The sequence below is a fragment of the Megalobrama amblycephala genome, linkage group LG11, assembly GCF_018812025.1.
Source record: "Megalobrama amblycephala isolate DHTTF-2021 linkage group LG11, ASM1881202v1, whole genome shotgun sequence".
Classification (NCBI taxonomy): domain Eukaryota; kingdom Metazoa; phylum Chordata; class Actinopteri; order Cypriniformes; family Xenocyprididae; genus Megalobrama; species Megalobrama amblycephala.
The window spans coordinates 37,271,393-37,290,501 of record NC_063054.1 but is presented as its reverse complement, the minus strand read 5'-3'; the positions used below and the strand labels follow the sequence as shown (position 1 = coordinate 37,290,501).

General features: G+C 39.7%; 2 protein-coding genes across 3 annotated transcripts in view; one reads left to right on the top strand and one right to left on the bottom strand.

Moving 5' to 3' along the window:
- The window catches only part of LOC125278567 (GDP-L-fucose synthase-like), a 45,110-nt gene extending 38,087 nt beyond the window's left edge, over positions 1–7,023 (top strand). Inside the window, exons 8-9 of the mRNA XM_048207836.1 lie at positions 6,226–6,312; positions 6,556–7,023. Coding sequence (XP_048063793.1) covers positions 6,226–6,284 — 59 coding nt within the window. The 3' untranslated portion in view covers positions 6,285–6,312; positions 6,556–7,023. The remainder of the gene's footprint in view (positions 1–6,225; positions 6,313–6,555) is intronic.
- On the bottom strand, positions 350–17,485 carry LOC125278568 (GDP-L-fucose synthase-like). 2 transcript variants are annotated; one of them, XR_007187179.1, is made up of 12 exons: positions 16,891–17,485; positions 16,436–16,526; positions 12,002–12,138; positions 10,950–11,064; positions 10,731–10,859; positions 5,631–5,704; positions 1,490–1,623; positions 1,265–1,396; positions 1,062–1,141; positions 836–935; positions 585–719; positions 350–539 (listed from the first exon to the last, which is right to left on the bottom strand). XR_007187179.1 is itself a non-coding variant. In XM_048207837.1 (11 exons), the coding sequence occupies exons 3-11, from the start codon at positions 12,136–12,138 to the stop codon at positions 664–666; spliced, it is 957 nt and encodes a 318-aa protein (XP_048063794.1). In that variant the 5' UTR covers positions 16,436–16,526; positions 16,891–17,485; the 3' UTR covers positions 350–663. The 2 variants fall into 2 exon arrangements, 1 of the variants encoding a protein (XP_048063794.1); XM_048207837.1 differs by having other exon boundaries at positions 350–719.
- Between the last annotated feature and the right edge of the window lie 1,624 nt (positions 17,486–19,109).

Here is a 19,109-nt window from a genome sequence, read left to right as displayed (position 1 = left end):
CCAATGAGGTTCATTCTCGTGTTACGCAGAACATTTGAGCTTCTGCAAGAACCAATGAGGTTCATTCTCGTGTTACGCAGAACATTTGAGCTTCTGCAAGAACCAATGAGGTTCATTCTCGTGTTACGCAGAACCTTTGAGCTTCCGCAAGAACCAATGAGGTTCATTCTCATGTTACGCAACACTTTCTGGTCAGTTTGTGTGTAAATGTATGTTTTTGACCAATGTTTTCCACTTCTGTTGTCGTTTCTAGCGAGACATGTATGACATGTAGACATTCTAGATATGTATGAATTTGAAAAACTTCTGTATTCAAAAATTCTGTATATAAAAAAGACATTAAACATCATTTAAAACAGGAGTGTATTATTGAAATATACAGTGCAGATCATTAGACAATAAACCCAGAACACACTCTGACTGACAGACCAGTAAAAAAAACTGAAGAAAATGTACAGCACCAAACACAGCAGAGCCCACACATAAAAATCCAAACAAAACCTAAATACGTAAAGAACACAAACACTGCCATCTTAGTGCTCTTTTCATTAAATAAACACGAAAAGAGCACTAAGATGGTAGTGTTCAATGATTACATTCTTTTGCAAATTATTGGTTTCCAACATTGAGATGCTCCCCACAGCCAATGAGATGTGAAAATCTTCATTTACGGGCGATGTCATAATTGGCCGCAAGCCAATCACACGTCTCCTTGACGGCTGGAAAAAAAAAAAAACACCTATAAAGATACTTGTTTTGGTCACCACTTTTTTCTACTACTGAAAAAAACATTTAGTAAACACTGAAGCTCTTCAGAGAAGTGAAGATCGATCACCTTCTTTGAATGGTGTGAACTTGAAGTCTGGCAGATATTTGCGTAGTTTGGCGTTACTGGCAGTTTTCTTGATCTGACCGTCTGATCTACTAGTGTCATACTGAGAGCGGTTAGTTAAGGTTTGTGGATGAAAGGGTTAGTTCACACCAAAAGGAAAGCTCTGGACATTCTGCAAAATTTCTTATTTTATGTTCCAAAATAACTGCAGACTCTCCTGAAAGGATACAATAACTTCTCCTTTAAACCCAAACCCTTCAACAACAGCATCCACAGCATCTTTTATGGACTGCTCTTCCTCCTCTCCGACTAGAGAGAAAGAAACAAAGACAAAGAGAAACAAGAGAGACATGATCTTGATATTTGATCAGCCATTGAGCTCTGATGAAACAGATCCAACATGTGTGATCATGTCAAACATGGCTCAAGTACCTGACGCAATGATAGGCTCCACCTCGTCATACTCCCTCAAAGCCCAAACAAACAGACGAGCCAGATCCACAGAATAGATGAACTGCCGCAGGGCACGACCTGAACCCCAGACCTCCAGAGGTTTACCTTCCTCTACAAAACACACACACACACACACACATTTACCAACACGTGGGACACTCTGAATGTGACTGATCCTTCCAGAAAGATAAACACGTCTCTTACTCTTTGCCAGGTAAGTCTTGTGGACCAACCCCGGCATCACGTGACCGTCCTCAATGTTGAAGTTGTCATGGGGTCCAAAAATGTTGGTGGGGATGATAGCTGTGTATCGCAGACCGTATTGCTGAAAACACGCCCTAATGGACAAACACACACACTGTATATTATATAATATTAAAGGTTAAAATTAACAACAGAGCCACAACTATTAAATTCAACTGCTATATATTCTCAGAGTGGGCGGGTTTTGTTGTGAAAACCTGGCAAGCCTGAATGTAATCAAGGATAAAACGGAATAGGTGTGCAAACTGATTAACAACCAGGGTTACTATATGGGTCTATCCAAATACCCACAATTGCGCTCTTGGTGACTTGAGAGTGCGTGTACACGACAGGAAGTACAGTAAGTGCGAAAGACCGTCCCATGTTTTTAAGATGCCACACTAAACCCACACTTTCTCGAATACCACTTTGAGGCTAAGCATATCCCATCATGCATTTTGTGCGGGAAGACACGTGCCCCAAAATCCAGAGATGTCGAGGAAAACATTCAACTTTAAATTAAATTAATTACAACCCCAAAAATTTTAAAAATTTGAATAAAACGAAAACTAAAAGACTTTCAAATCACATGAGCCAATATTTTATTCACAATAGAACATAGATAACATAAATGTTTAAACTGAGAAATTTTTTAATTTTATGCACAAAATGAGCTCATTTCAAATTTGATGCCTTCTACAGGTCTCAAAATAGTTGGGACGGGGACATGTTTACCATGGTGTAGCATCTCCTCTTCTTTTCAAAACAGTTTGAAGATGTCTGGGCATCGAGGTTATGAGTTTCTGGAGTTTTGGTGTTGGAATTTGGTCCCATTCTTGCCTGATATAGGTTTCCAGCTGCTGAAGAGTTTGTGGTCTTTGATGTATTTTTCTCTATAGGTGAAAGATCTGGACTGCAGGCAGGCCAATTCAGCACCTGGACTCTTCTACGATGAAGCCATGCTGTTGTAATCGCTGCAGTATGTGGTTTTGCATTGTCCTGCTGAAATACACAAGGCCTTCCCTGAAATAGGCGTCGTCTGTAGGGGAGCATATGTTGCTCTAAAATCTGTATATACCTTTCAGCATTCATAGTGTCTTCCAAAACATGCAAGCTGCCCATACCGAATGCACTTATGCACCCCCATACCATCAGAGATGCTGGCTTTTGAACTGAACGCTGATAACACGCTGGAAGGTCTCCCTCCTCTTTAGCCCGGAGGACACGGCGTCCGTGATTTCCAACAAGAATGTCAAATTTGGACTCGTCTGATCATAGAACACTTTTCCACTTTGAAACAGTCCATTTTAAATAAGCCTTGGCCCACAGGACACGACGGCACTTCTGGACCATGTTTACATATGGCTTCTTTTTTGCATGATAGAGATTTAGTTGGCATCTGCAGATGGCACGGCGGATTGTGTTTACCGACAGTGGTTTCTGGAAGTATTCCTGGGCCCATTTAGTAATGTCATTGACACAATCATGCCGAGCAGTGTCGTCTGAGGGCCCGAAGACCACGGGCATCCAATAAAGGTCTTCGGCCTTGTCCCTTACATACAGAGATTTCTCCAGCTTCTCTGGATCTTTTGATGATGTTATGCACTGTAGATGATGAGATTTGCAAAGCCTTTGCAATTTGACGTTGAGGAACATTGTTTTCCTCAATCTTTTTATGCACTCTTTCACAGCTCTGCACATCTTTACATCTGAGAGTCTCTGCCTCTCTAAGACATCCCTTTTATAGCTGATCATGTTACAGGCCTGATATCAATTAACTTAATTAGTTGCTAGATGTCCTCCCAGCTTTTCAAAATTTCTTGCTTTTTCAGCAATTTGTTGCCCCCATGCCAACATTTTTGAGACCTGTAGCAGGCATTAAACTGTAGGCAGCTCATTTAGTGGATAAAAGTATAAAATTTCTCCCTTTAAACATTTGTTATGTTATCTATGTTCTATTGTGAATAAAATATTGGCTAATGTGATTTGAAAGTCTTTTAGTTGTTATTTTATTCAAATTTAAACAACGTCCCAACATTTCCGGAATTTGGGTTGTAGATTTTACATATAATTTGGTAGTAAAACAAAGTGCTGCGCATTTTATTGGTACAAAGATGAGTAGGATATGTGTATTTTGCAAATGCTTTTTATAACTTAATTAGAAGTACCACAATTACTAAAGTGTGTATTCTGTTACATAGGGACTACTGAACAGACATTTAGAAGTTTATTTTAAAAAGCAAAGTATTGAAAATCAAAATAAAGCTCTGTAAACACTTGCTTTTTTGCAACACTGTAAGTGTGTCTTATCAGGTAATCAAATGTTTTTCACACACAAAATACAGGAAATACATCATGCAAGTACACGTTACACCTGACCTAGCGGCTCCAATTGTTTTTTTGGTTGATTTTGTGTTAACATTCATGCAGACCTTTAGCTTACAATCCCCTTCCATGCACTCTTCACAACTGACGTTCATATACTGATTACTGATCGTTTAAATACTTTTGTTAAATGCTTATTTTGTTAAATAAATTGTTCTTTTTCTCTACTTGCCCGCCTGTGTTGCCTCTTGTTAATGTTACAATTAAGAGCCGGTTGTAACAATTATTAAGGTTATATGTAACTTTTGTTACTAGAAGGAGGATAAATGAGATCACTGGAAACGTCACTGACAGATTGTCAGGATTGCCTTAAAGGGTTAGTTCACCCAAAAATTACAATTCTGTCATTAATTACTCTCCCTCATGTTCTTCCACACCCGTAAGACCTTCGTTCATCTTCAGAACACAAATTAAGATATTTTTCATAAAATCCGATGGCTCAGTGAGGCCTGCATTGCCAGAAATACAATTAACTCTTTCAGATGCCCAGAAAGCTACTAAAGACATATTTAAAACAGTCATGTGACTACAGTGATTCAACCTTAATGTTATGAAGCGACGAGAATACTTTTTTGTGCACCAAATAACCAAATAACGACTTTATTCAACAATATCTAGTGATGGGCGATTTCAAAACACTGATTCATGAAGTTTTACGAATCTTTTGTTTCGAATCAGTGGTTCTGAGCGTGAATCAAATTGCCAAAGTCACGCCCCCCAGTGGTGAACCATTGAAATTTACGCAACACTTATGACGTAACAAAGCCTCGTTTACTGAAATCACATGACTTTGGCAGTTTGATGTGCGATCCAAATTACTGATTCGAAACAAAAGATTCGTAAAGCTTCATGAAGCAGTGTTTTGAAATCGCCCATCACTAGATATTGTTGAATAAAGTCGTTATTTTGTTTTTTTGGCGCACAAAAAGTATTCTCGTCACTTCATAACATTAAGGTTGAACCACTGTAGTCACATGAACTGTTTTAAATATGTCGTTCTGGGCACTGAAAGTGTTAATTATCTTGCTGTCAATGGAGGCCTCACTGAACCATTGGATTTCATCAAAAATATCTTAATTTGTGTTCTAAAGATGGATGAAGGTCTTACAGGTGTGGAACAACATGAGGGTGAGCTCAAAAAGCTCTTTTTTTAGTTTCAAACTTTCCTCCTCACTGCACATAATTATTGCTCTGATAGTGGAAATGGGGATTTTCAATGCTTTAGCTATTTTCTTACAGCCACTTTCTATTTTGTGAAGCTCAACAATCTTTTGCTGCACATAAGAACTATATTCTTTGGTTTTACATATCATGATGAATGATTAAGGGAATTTGGCCTTTTTGTTTCCTCATATTTGTTCTCCTGTGGAACAGGAAGTCATGGTTTGACAGTTTAATGCTTCTAGCCGGCTTTGCTCATATTTACCAAGGGTGCTAATATTAGTGGAAGGGCACTGTACAGATATATATATAGCATCTTTAAACACGTCGCCTGAATGAACAATGTGAAACTAGAAACCCGAATAACCAGTATAACTGTCTTGCCAACCTGTCCAGATGTCAAGCTACACCCCTGACAATGCAGACAAAACCATAATGGGTCTAAACGTAGGCTTCATTCTCACCAAGCAAAATTTCGTAACAGAAATGTGATCTGGACATGAGACACACCCATTCAAGAACCAATGAATTTTAAAACCGAGAGAGCAAAACTCACCTGTTGTGGATATCAATCATGCGTTTTGCGTAGGCATAACCGTAATTAGACTCATGTGGGGCACCGTTGTGCATCTGACACAGAGATAGAAAGAGAGAAACACATCTGTAAAAGCAGAAACACAATCCATGCAAACAGACTCATGAAACCAATCAGACATCCACTGGCTTAAATCGCTCACATTCATGCATTTTTAATCAGTATTTCTCACCAGGACGGGACGGGACAAGTTTCTAAGCACCAAACAGGTATATAAATGTTGGCGGTCATGTACATCAGTGCTTCTGACATCAAAAATCCAAGGGTCATAGTTTCAACTAACAGTCTTTGAGTTGAGTTGAGTGAATGAAAAAAGAAAATCAAGAAACACATCTCGTGATGTGAGCTCTTTAAAGGAAAACATACCCAACATCTGCCTATTAAAGTGTTGTCACAGTTGAGTGACTGTAATGAAAGCGCACAACGAAGGAGTAAACGACAAGAACAGTCTTTAAAGGTGCAGTATGTAACATTGACAGCTAGTGGTTGAAATGGGTACTGCAGTCAAAATTCAAAATATTGGAGAGAATTGTTTACACTGCCCCCTTCTCCTCAGATTCGACTTTCACGCGGGTTGCCAGATTGAGGACATGCGACAGGAACGACCACAATTGACAATGGAAGGCGAGGAGACTTACACACTGTAAGTGTTTTAATATGCTCCCATTCATAGAAATTTTTAGATGGATGCCGGGTTTTTAGGTTGGGTAAAATCTGCTATCTCTGACCCAGTTCATTTGCCATCTTCCATGGATGCTGTATTTTCTGCCCAGGGTGGGCTATTGGGTAAATTGACAGTGGGCGGAGTCACACAGACCAAAATAAACATTCTGACACGGAATGCACATTTCAAAGTAAAATAACTGTCTGTACCATTGTTTTTCAGAGAAAGAAGTACGAAAACTTATGATGAACAAAAGTCTTACAGGTTTGGAATGACATGAGGGTGAGTAAATGATGACAGAATTTTCATAAATGGGTGAACTGTCCCTTTAAAAGGGCCACATCTTATCCCACTTGTTACAAACTGAACAAAACACAGGTCTTAAATACATGGGGAGTGTAACTACTAAGAGACCTAAGGCCGGGTTCACACTGCAAGCGGCAGCAGAGCGGAAGCAGCGCATTAGCAGCGCGTGAGCGTGAACTGCAGCTGCAGAGACGCGCGAGTGTTCACACTGGAAGCGTTTGTACAGCGTCACAGCAGCGACTCCAAGCTACGTATAAAGTGAGCTTTTCTTTACAAAGACAGCTATACATTTGTTTTTATAGTTGGTCATTGTTAAACTTGATAGTCTTGGAAGTTTGTTAACATGCAAGGTGTACAACACTCACATATAAACAATATAAAGCCTAAATAAAAATAAATAAATAAAAGCTTCGTGTCATCCATTGCTGCACACGAATGAGGTAAGCTTTGTGTTTTACATCATCTGACGCATGAACATGTTTACAAGACGGCAAACTCGGCGAAAAAGACAGCAAACTCGGGTTTGATTTGGGTATGCAAGAGCATATATTGCTGTCTGTGTAATAACTAAAATAATGTTTATATATCATATTTTCTGGCTAGTTTAGTTTAGTTTTCTATAATATACCATACTTTAGCCCAAACTGAATAATTAAAAACAAGTTTAAATGAGTAAATCTTCTATAATATTTTTTAATATTGATTTTCTTTCATGACATACTTCAATTCTTGTTAAAACACACTAGATATGAGTATTCTGTGCATTTTTGAGCACTTTTTGTGTGAAATCATATTTATTTTGTCCATCAAAGGTGTACTTTCACTTTAATTGAGCGTTAGCAGCGCAGCAAAAATAGACCCAGCGCCGAAACGATCGCGGCACTGCTGCTTCTGCTCTGCTCCTGCTCCGCGCTGCCGCGCAGCCTCTGCGTGCGGTGTGAACGCTCTCATCTGTTAACATGGGCGCCGAAAAAAACAAGCGCTGCTTCCGCTCTGCTGCCGCTTGCGGTGTGAACCCGCCTGTTTCACACATAATCCGTCTGCAGTGCGTTGCGTAATTTTTTACGCACCCATGTTAACGGATTAGAGCGTTCACACTGCACGCGGTTGCGGTCCGTCATTGCGTTCCAGGAGCGGTGCGTCTGCAGCAGTGCAGCGATCGTTTACATACCGAGGTTAGGTTTAGTACATTACTTAAAGATTTTTTTTTTTTTTTAATGATTTAACGCCATGCCAGCAACAAGCTATATTCATGCCAAAAGGAAACATTTCAGTTTCACCGTTCAGTTGTATAATTTCAAAACAAATGAAATTTAAATGAACAGTGTTTACTTACATAATGCGATCAGATATGTTTTTCCCCATCATTGGAGGGAAACTCACATCCCAGCAGGCAATGACGTGACAGGCGGACCTAAACCAACCTATTCAAAAACAAGGTGACACGGATGACACTCGTCTCATCGTTGAGGTGGAAAAACATAAAATTCTGTATGACCCGCAGAATGTATTGTACGAAGATTTGAATGCGAAGGAAAAGGCATAGGAAGCAGTTTCGTCGGCTGTTGGTGTCGACAGTAAGTTTTCAAATCTTTGTGTCATGTTTACGTGTACTAAACTACTCCAGCAACTGTCAATATAAGCGTAATGAATATAACATTACGTTATTTATGTTTATGATTTTTCAAAATGATTACAAACATATTATTGCTGTAAAGCCTATATGTTGTTCGTGAATACAGTAGTGTTGCTATCTTTTTTTGGGGGGGGGGGGGGGGGGGGGTTCGTCACTTTGCAACTAAATGTCATTAGCATGTAGGTGTATACATTTAAGTTTACATGTCATTTATATAGGGCAGACCGTGAAGTAGTTATAAAACGTCTTAATGTATCAATGTACATCTAAATAAGTATGTTGAAAGTGTACATAATGTATAAATATAAATCTGGAGTACACGTTACAATTTTGATGAATTTTCATTTTAGTAAATATTAAACTCGAACAGTCTCGTAGCGCACTGCAAACGTGTGCTGTGTGAAAGCACAATGACCGCTTCCTGCTTCAGCAACACATACGCACTGCATACGGACCATGTGTGAAACAGGCGTGAACCCGGTCTTTAGGAGCAGGAGCAGAAGCAGCAGTGCCGCGATCGTTTCGGCGCTGGGTCTATTTTTTTTTTTTTTCTAGTGTGTTTTAACAAGAATTGAAGTATGTCAGGAGAGAAAATTAATATTAAAACATATTTATAGCAGATTTACTCATTTAAACTTGTTTTTAATTATTCAGTTTGGGCTAAAGTATGGTATATTATAGAAAACTAAACTAAACTAGCCAGAAAATATGATATATAAACATTATTTTAGTTATTACACAGACAGCAATGCTCTTGCATATCAAACCAGAGTTTGCTGTCTTTTTCGCCGAGTTTGCCGTCTTGTAAACATGTTCATGCGTCAGATGATGTAAAACACAAAGCTTACCTCATTCGTGTGCAGCAATGGATGACACGAGGCTTTTATTTATTTATTTTTATGTATTTTACGTTTATATGTGAGTGTTGTACACCTTGCATGTTAACAAACTTTCAAGACTATCAAGTTTAACAATGACCAACTATAAAAACAAATGTATAGCTGTCTTTGTAAAGAAATGCTCACTTTATATGTAGCTTGGAGCCGCTGCTGTGACGCTGTACAAACGCTTCCAGTGTGAATACTCGCGCGTCTCTGCAGCTGCAGTTCACGCTCACGCGCTGCTTCCGCTCTGCTGCCGCTTGCGGTGTAAGACCGGGTTTACACTGCACGCGTGTGCGGCACGTTACGGCTGCGACGCGGCTACCGGAGCTGATACGCGGCCACTCCAGTCAATGCTCGTGTTTACACCAGCCGCGCCGCGGTGCGTTTGAAAAGCGTCCCAGAAGCGGCTCGCCGCGCCGCTTCGCTAAAGATAGGCACCTCGCCTATTTTTGACGGACGCCGCGTCCAAGACGCGCAGCTCAAATACAAAATAAAGTCAAAATAATCACCCTGAGTAAACTCCCGCTCATATTTCACTTCACTACGATGCCAGAAACTGACGACAAGAGATTCGAAGTTGAAAAACTTGAAATTTCTTTGTTTTTGTTGTCCATAACTGGAATATTAAGTGTAAAATTATTATTAACTTCATCTGTATAGCTACAGCAAAATAAATTATGGCATAGCAATAAACACAATTAAACCGGACAATATATAACAATTTAGCCATTAAAAACATGAAAAAATTAACGAAAACAACGTGGTCTTGCTCCGCAGCCGTAACGCAATGCACACACGTGCAGGGTAAACGAGGGGTCATGCTGCGTTCACACCGAACACGTCTGGGGCGTCAAATTCGCGCCAGACGCGTCTAGTTGGACGCTTGAACATTTTGAAGTCAGACGCTTCGGACGCGCGTAAAATTCGCTCAATTCGCGCGTCTAAACAAAGTGTGTTCAGACGCGAATTCGCGTCATGGGCTTTCATCTCTTTCTGCACAGATCCTCTGAATAAACACATAATCTCGTCAGTTGGAAACCTGTAGCGGCAATTTAACTCGGTTATGCCGGCCGGCTTTTGAAGGTGGGCTAGTATCAACGGCTAAAATCATGCAAAAAGTTTTACAACTAACCAGATTGTCCGATTTCTTCGCTTATTCTCTTCCAGGCAAGGTCCTTTTTATTCCTGTCTCGATAAAAATATAATGACACATCATAGAGCTCAGGGTGGCAGCGACATCTTTGTTCTGGTCTCCACCGCTGATCACATCATAAACACGTTACTACCAAAGCAGAGTCCCTGATTGGTTAACGCACCGCGAATTTACGCCAAAGTTCAGATTTTTCAACTCGGGCGTTTGGGCGTCAGACGCTCAATTCGCGCGTCAGCCGCGTGAACGCTCAATTCGCGCCGCGCCATTCGCGCGTCAACGGCCGATTCGCGCCGCGCTAGACGCTTGATTCGCGCCGCAGGACACCTAGACGCGCGTTTACATTGACTTAACATGTAAATCAGACGCCCCAGACGCGTTCGGTGTGAACGCAGCATTAGAAGTGTGTGTTTGAGTTTACCATGGTCTCATCTATAGGGTATGTGGTTTTATCAGGAAAAACGCATGTAGACAGACAGGAAACGACCTTCACCACCCCGAACTCCTGAGACATGTACAGCACATTGTCATTGATGTGCACATTATCTCTCTGGAAACAAAAACACAATACAGTCAATGTACAGTTCAATCATTCAACAGAGATATTTCCAACCTTGAGTTACTTAGTGTTAATAATTACCCAGAAGTCCAGGTTCTGTCTCATGTTTCTGTAGAGCCCGCCTACCATGGCAGCCAAATGAATGACGTGTGTTGGACGATGTTTCTGGAAGGCTGCTCTCGTCTCTTCAGCGCTCCTGAAGCAGTACAGGTAAATCATGCATGAAAACTCTCTTATAGTTGAGCTTAAAGGATTAGTTCACTTTCAAATAAAATGTTCCTGATAATTTACTCACCCCCATGTCATCCAAGATGTTCATGTCTTTCTTTCTTCAGTCAAAAAGAAATGAAGGTTTTTGATGAAAACATTCCAGGATTTTTCTCCATATAGTGGACTTCACCGGAGCCCAAACGGTTGAAGGTCAAAATTACAGTTTCAGTGCAGCTTCAAAGGGCTTTAAATGATACCAGACGAGGAATAATCTCTATCTTATCTAGAGAAACTATTGCTCATTTTCGAAGAAAATACTGTATATGCTTTATAAACATGGCGCTAGTTTAGTTTTTTTTCCGTAAGTTGAATAGGGAAGGCGTAGGACATACAGCGTAAGCGTTTTGAAGAATACGGAAAGCGGAAGCCCGTGCAAGGTGATCATTTGTGTTTATAAAGCATATACAGTTGTATTTTTTTCAAAAATGACCGATCTTTTCTCTAGATAAGACTCTTATTCCTCATCTGGGATCATGTAGAGCTCTTTGAAGCGCCACTGAAACTGTAATTTTGACCTTCAACCGTTTGGTGCCCATTGGAGTCCACTATAAGGAGAAAAATCCTGGAATATTTGCATCAAAAACCCTCATTTCTTTTCGACTGAAGAAAGAAAGACATGAACATCTTGGATGACATGGGGGTGAGTAAATTATCAGGACATTTTTATTTAAAAGTGGACTAATCCTTTAATCTTTATATAGATTCCATTCATCAGCCAACTTCATTAGATGCATCCTGGGATGCTTATAAGAAAGAACAAAATAAAATAGAAGCTAATTCTATAACACATGCTTATTATAAAGTACATGTTATGTGTGGTGATTTGATATGTTGTGATAACCCTCCAATGAGGGTTTTCTTACACAAGATTGGCCTCTTTGGATGACAGGAATATCCATTCTTCTCCTTCTCTACCTTCGCCTTCTTTCACCACCCGCTCTATCGCTCGCCCCACCAGCCCGCTGCCGCCCGTCACCAACACACGCATTGGCCCGTCCATCTGACAGAGAGAAAGAGATGAGGCTTTATGAAGGTTTCTGAATGTCTTAGGTTGCTTATGCAACCCGGTTTCCTGAGAAGGGGAAGGAGAGGGGTGTTGAATAGTCAAAAAGCATGTCAACATCTGTGTGACTTGTACAGTGGCTCATGTTCGCTAAAGTCAGTGTCCCAAGAAGAACATATTCTAGCCCGAGAGGCTCATTGGGAGCAGCAACTTCTCTGACTTCAGTGGTTAGTGAGAAGGACAGGCTACAACTTTCAGAAATGCCACCAACCAGAGGGAAGCGTAGATGTAAACATGCTCAGTTATTGGTCACTCCAAGGGCATTCTCCACTGCATCAAAACCAAGACGTTTTTTTATTGAACATGCTGGAAGTCCAGCCAGAAGAGCATTGCAATAGTCTAGTCTAGAAATGGCAAGGGCCTGGAAGAGAAGTTGCGCCGCATTCCCAGTTGGGAAGGGCCTGATCTTCCTGATGTTGTGATCCTGCTGTCATTGTCATCAAAGATTACCCCAAGTTTTCTGGCTGAACTCGATGTGATTATTGTTTATTGATCTAGCTAATGAGACCATCATGCAAGAACCAAATCACATTATAAAAGATCATTTTCTGCAATCAACGGCGGCTCTAAACAGTGTCTAAAACGAGCAAACCATGGATGAATTATTGCATTTATAGTCCTGTTAAAATTCGTAGGAAACCCTTACCTTCTTTCTGGTGTCTGTGAAATGCTGTCAAATGAGGTCAATGCAGAATGCAAGAATCATATGCATCAAAAAACCACACAAACTAGAAACAAGCTGTAGCTACATGACAGGGGATGTAAAGTAGTGGTTATTGTCAATTATACAGGAAACCAGCATCTCTTACCACAGAAAATTTTGTCCTATCATCAGTTAACTTTGCAATAGTGTCAGTTCAAATTCTATGAATTTGTATTCACAAGATGTGAGGTGTATCATCTAAAATTATTCCTAAGGACTTTTTTTTTTTCCACATAGGCAGAGCCTATAATCTTTGAACCCAAAGGTTAACAACTTTCTATATCTGCTGTTAACATTTAAATCATAGAAAAAGTTCAAACAGATTCAATGAAAGGTTCATCAACCATTGTAAGTACCAATTTATCCACATGAAAGGACCTAACCTTCCTAAGGAAATATAATCGCATTCGTGCTTTTAAAACTACCAGATTTGTATTTTCCCACCCAGTTTAACTTATTACTGTACTTATATAGCAAGGTACTTATATGAGCTAACTTTCTCAACTTCTTTACCAGCAATAACTAATTTAGCTGAGACGTCAACTGTTTTATAAAAATCTATTGTCACATCTTTGCCACATATATGGCAGTATTGATCACACGAAGACGAACGAGTACAGAATAAACAGTCCTTTAATAATAATTAAAAGAAGATACACATAAAAGAACAGAATAACACAACCATGTTTAACTCAGATGATACCGGACACTGAACAGAAAGAACTCAAGGCTTAAATACACAGGGCATGTAATCAGGAAGAACAGAAACAGGAGTGTGGAAATGAATGGCACTTTTCCACTGCATGGGACGGCTCGGTATGGAACGGTATGGCTCGCTTAAATAGTACCACCTCGGTTGAGGTTCCAAACGTACCGTACCGATACTAAATGTGACGTGTAAACATTGCAGATCACTGATTGGTCAGAGAGAGTCGTCATTACCAGCATCATTGGATTTGAAACACAAGGCATCAAACCCGCTAGATTTAAATAGTCAGTAACAGCCACCACAGTATCATTTGTTTGCGTAGCTTTTTTAAACTACTTGCTTCAAACGACCATTGCACGCAACTTGAAAAAAGAAATGGCTGTATCGCGGTCAGTAGATGAGGTGCAGACTCGTTGGTAGCTAGCCAAGGAGCGGATCCACGGCAGTAAAGGCGGCGCAACTATAATGATCAGTCTATAATCCCACCCATTTTGAAACAGTACTAACTGCAGTGGAAAAGCAAACCGAAAATAAGCAAGCCGTGCCGAACCAAGCTGAATCGTTCCACACGGCGGAAAAGTGGCATAAGTAATAACCAGGGAATCTAACTAGGAAGGCAGGCAAAACAGACTACACATTAAATTACGCCCCCCTCCCTGGAAAAACGTGTCCTCACGAAGTAAACAATCCAAATGAGAGGGAGGGTGGGGGATCTGGAGGGCGACAAGGGTGGCAAAGGGCAGGAACAGAAGGAGAGACCAGGGTGGCGATGACGGTGAGAGAAGCCGGAGTAGCCAGGTGGTGATCCAGAGCAGAGCCAAACAATGGCCCATGGCGGAGTTGAGGGAGGGAGGAGCCATGGTGGAAGCTTGGATGTCGACACCAGGTGGACGATAGACAGAGATGGAGCCGATGGAGGTGGAGCCCAAGGTGAGGACGGGGAGCAAATGGGACTGGGTGACACCAATGGTTCTGGAGGCTGAGGCAGAGCCGCAGTGATGAGCGTCCAAGGTGTAGCCAGGGTGCCAGAGGACTGAGGTGGAGCCAGTGGGACTGAGCACCAAGGTGGAGCCAGATAGAGCTGAAGGGATGGAGAGACAGAGTGCAGCGGACAGCTCGGAAGTCCATAGCACAGGCAGAGTGATGTCTGACCAAGGTGGAGCTAGAGGGACGAGGGAGCCTGATGGAGCCGTAAGGACGATGGTCTCTGATGGAGCCGAGGGAGGAGGCAAGGCGGAGCTGACAGGACGACTGGCCGAAGTGAAGTGATGGGATCAGTGGCTGGAGGCAGAGAAGGGGAATCCTCTTTACTAGGCCAGAGGCAAAGGCAAATCCACACCGTAGAGTGGCTTCAGAGGAGAAGCCGAGGGGCTGAAGGGAATCAGCGGAAGCGGGGCTGACGGACTGGCTGATTTTGGAAGAGGAGGTGGGAGAGGGAGACTCTGTGGGAACTCTGGAGACATAGGACACTTCAAGCTGGGTGAACCAGTGGGGCCATATAGCTGTATTGATCGCACGAAGACGAACGAGTAAAGAATAAACAGTCCTTTAATAATAATTCCAAGAAGATACACATGTAAGAGAACAGAATAACACAACCATGTTATTCTCCATTAAAATCTAAAATCCAACCCACAAAGCTCTCATGAATATCAAATTCTAACAACAACTGCTCAGCCAAAAGAAGTGGTTGAATAGTATTAAATGCAGATGAAATAAATAAATGCTTATGTATGAAGTTTAATACCTTTTACTATGTGCACTATTTGGATTCAGTGTCTTTCAGCTGGATTTTGACACGCAAGTTCCCAAATGTGCATACAATCTTTAAAAAACAGCAACTTTCAATGTTAAGCTTTCATTATTAAACATAACATTGAAAGAGCTCTTCTCCATACATTTATTGTACAAACGGCTTATTATTATGCCTTAATTTGGTGCATCAAAAATGTTTTTGTTCTGCAGTCTTTTTAACTCTTAAATAATTTGTGTACAGACACTTTGCATAAAACATGCATGTAAAATGGAGCACTTGTATTTGTAGTTTTTTTTTATTTACAACATCAGATTACTTTATTATCTAAAACAATTAAATTGCTCAGTTACTTTCAACAGAGTGAGCACAAGAAATTACAAAGTTACAATTATATTATTATATTACATTGTTTTATTGTTCAACCTTGACCTGAAAGACCAGTTTGACCAGCTCAGTCGAGAACAGAATGACAAAAGACCAGCATAAACCAGCCTGGACCAATATATAATTCATACTGGATCTATCTAAACTCTACAGTTTTCTACAGTATGTTTATTAGTGATCAAGCGGTACTTGTTAGTGTAAGTTATTCCCATGACGAGAAACCATGGCAATACCATGTTTGTTTTGAACCAGTATCATGGTGATTATTAAGTGCAATGGGACTGTCATCTGATACATTATATTTATAATAGAAGCATTTTTGTAAGGGTTTATGTTATCTTAGTAAAAGCAGCTCTTCTTTCTCCCTACAGCTCACAATGAACTACTAGACAGACGAAACAGGTAAAACAAGTTTAAGCACAGACACTCCCATGTAAAGTCAAGCCATCACGGTTGAGGTAGCATTATGAACCCAAAACACAGAGAAAATATATATATATTAATACTTTATCAATAAAATCTGATGAGACCATCATGCATAAAATTACAATACATACTTAACGCTCAATGATTTTTATTAACCCCTTCAGCTCGAATTAAAATGAAAGAAATCGCTTAAACAGTCAGATCTGATGATTCGTGTATTGGTATATACTTATATTATATAAGTGCAACGCGTTACCTGCTCTCTCGCTTGCTCGATGATCCCGCTCTGTGAATCCTGAGGTAATGAGAAAACTTTCCCAGCTTACTACTGGTTCATGCACACACACCTACATTTAAGGAAGGTAGATTTGCATACAACTTAGCGAATAAACATCCGGGTTATATTTCACCTCAAGTATAAAAGAACGAAAGAAAATAATAATCCCATTACTACACAATTTATTAAAATCTGCAAAAATGTAATTCAGTACAACAAATACTACCATTGTGTATTTTAAATTCTTTACTTCATACAGTTCATGACTTTTAAAAAAGAAGCAAATATTCTCCACACGAGCTTATTATAATACTGAAAATGAATTAAAACCGCTGATTTTCTAGACTCGGAACCCTTAAAACATTCTAAAAATCCTTCATATTGACAATACACATCATAGTATTATTAAAAACAAAATAAACACAAGAACATACCCAGTTAAAACAGAAGAAGATGTACAGCACCAAACACATACAGAGCACAAATAAAACCATGTGATCATCCAAGGGGGAAAAAAAAAAAAAATCCCAAAGGAAAACTTGAACCGCCCCTTCATGTTTGCTGCACGATTAAAGCCCAAAACATATTTCGACTATTTTATTATATTTTTATTATTATTATTATTATTATAGTAATTATTTAATAAACAGTTCTCTTCGCTTCAGTTGTCAAGTTTGGCCGAGCATTTGCTCAAATGTGAAAGGATTCTTGAGTAATCTCTATTTATTAAAATAAAATTGGATGGGGGAAATTAAACAACAGGTACTTTGGGTATCTTAAATATTTTATATTCATATTAAAATATTTAAATTTACTTTTATTCATTAAAATTACATCCAAGGTTACCAACAAAGCACTGCAACATGATCGCGAGTCAAGAAATCCAATACCAAAGAAAAAAGAAAGAACTTTTCGTCAATTTTTCCCTCTCTACCCGCCCCTAAACATGACGTAACGGGTATGCATGTGACGTCACCGTCGACCGTTACGACTGCGGTCACGCAGTGGCAAAACCACTGAGTGGCAAAAGACTGAGCGGCAGCATTGGTTTTCAGCGTGAATGCCGCGAAAAACACACAAAACACATTCAAAACGGAAAAGAGCTTTGTGATTGACTGTACAAATAGCTTTGACACACAACCTGAGGTCTATATTTAAAGACTGCCGAAAGCAGCAGAAAAAAGAAGCAAATGGATCTCTGCAATTCACAGAAACAGCTGAACTCCAGGCAGAGAAACATGGATTTGCAGTTATCATTTTGTGTCAAATGGTTGGATTTTGAGGTAAAATCATACCGTATATATTGTATTGTTATATATTATGTTGAAAAATCATCAATTAAATATTTTCCATCTTATATTCTGCATAATTGTGTTTTAAAATAAACACTGACAAAAACTATACTATAAAACTATATAGGCTATGTTTTAGGGCTGGACAATATGACGATTTAACATTGATATAAGTGATTACGCGGATTTAAACCTACCTATATTGTAGTTATATAAAATATTCACTGGCAGATTTGCTTTAAGTATTTCCCCGGCGTCAAATCAGGCACATATAAATGTCAGGAAACACGACACGAGCTCTTTTCCCGCTGTCTTCCCGTTTTAGTATTTTCCCGTAAAATATCCCGTATTTTTACGCTCTGATTGTGTTAACTCAGAACACGCAACTATCTGTCAGTGAAGTGCCAGTTGCAGCGGCGATGTCAACAGCAGTGATGTCTCGCACATATACTTCAATGAGTGCTAGACATTACTTCCGCTGTCAGAGCGCGATCAGACCTCACTAAGCGAATGCTGAACGCAGTTGGCCATAGTGGTGTATTAGAGGTAAAAAATGATATAAATACTGTTCGTTTTCTCGCACAAACCGATCGTTTCGTGTCTTAGGACATCAATGTTTCGTCACGAGCCGCAGGGTTTAATTTGGATTTGCATTGTCTGTGCATGTTTATTGACTCTTATAAATTGTGTTACCATTGACTCGCATTATAAGACTGACAGACGGCAACAGTTGGAGTTAAAAATCATCATTTGTGTTCTACTGAAGAAACAAAGTCACCTACATCTTGGATGCGCTGGGGGTAAGCAGATAAACATAAAATTTTCATTTTTTGGGTGAACTAAAACACGTTGTAGCAAATGAAAATGTGTAAATAATGTTTACTTTGTTCATAAATAAAGCACTTTAAACATATCCATTGGTCTGTATTCTTTAATATATATTGTGTAGTTGTAAACTCTTTAGACTGTTAATGATTAGTGCTTTTTTTTAAAGTTTGTGGGTAATAATCGTGTAAAAAACAAAAATCCCTTATTTTGGGGATGAATTCAGGGAAATCTCCCTTATTTTCAGTGTTCAATGTTGACAGCTATGCTTTAGATCCCAGACCCGTCAGTCAAAAGTCTGACTCGTGATTGGAGAAACTAAGCTCTTCGAAGCCACCTGCTGGTTAAACGTGTGTAAATACAATGGAAACTCAGCCCAAACATGTAATGACACCTTTACAAACCAAGGTTAATCTACGAAATGTGATCCAATTACCATTAAATAGGAAGGTTCTGTAAAATGTGTCCTTGTTTTGTGTGTTATTTGGCAAATTAGATCAATTAGAATCAATTAAGTATAGTTTTCCTTTTGTTTC

Excerpts from the sequence above, each read along its gene's own strand:
- LOC125278568 (XM_048207837.1), bottom strand. The coding sequence starts at position 12,138 with ATGGACGGGCCAATGCGTGTGTTGGTGACGGGCGGCAGCGGGCTGGTG. Across the intron at positions 1,397-1,489 it reads CAAGACTTACCTGGCAAAGA|AGGAAGGTAAACCTCTGGAG; the intron begins GTAAGAGACGTG and ends TGTGTTTTGTAG. Across the intron at positions 720-835 it reads GTTCACACCATTCAAAGAAG|CCGTCAAGGAGACGTGTGAT; the intron begins GTGATCGATCTT and ends TTTTTTTTCCAG.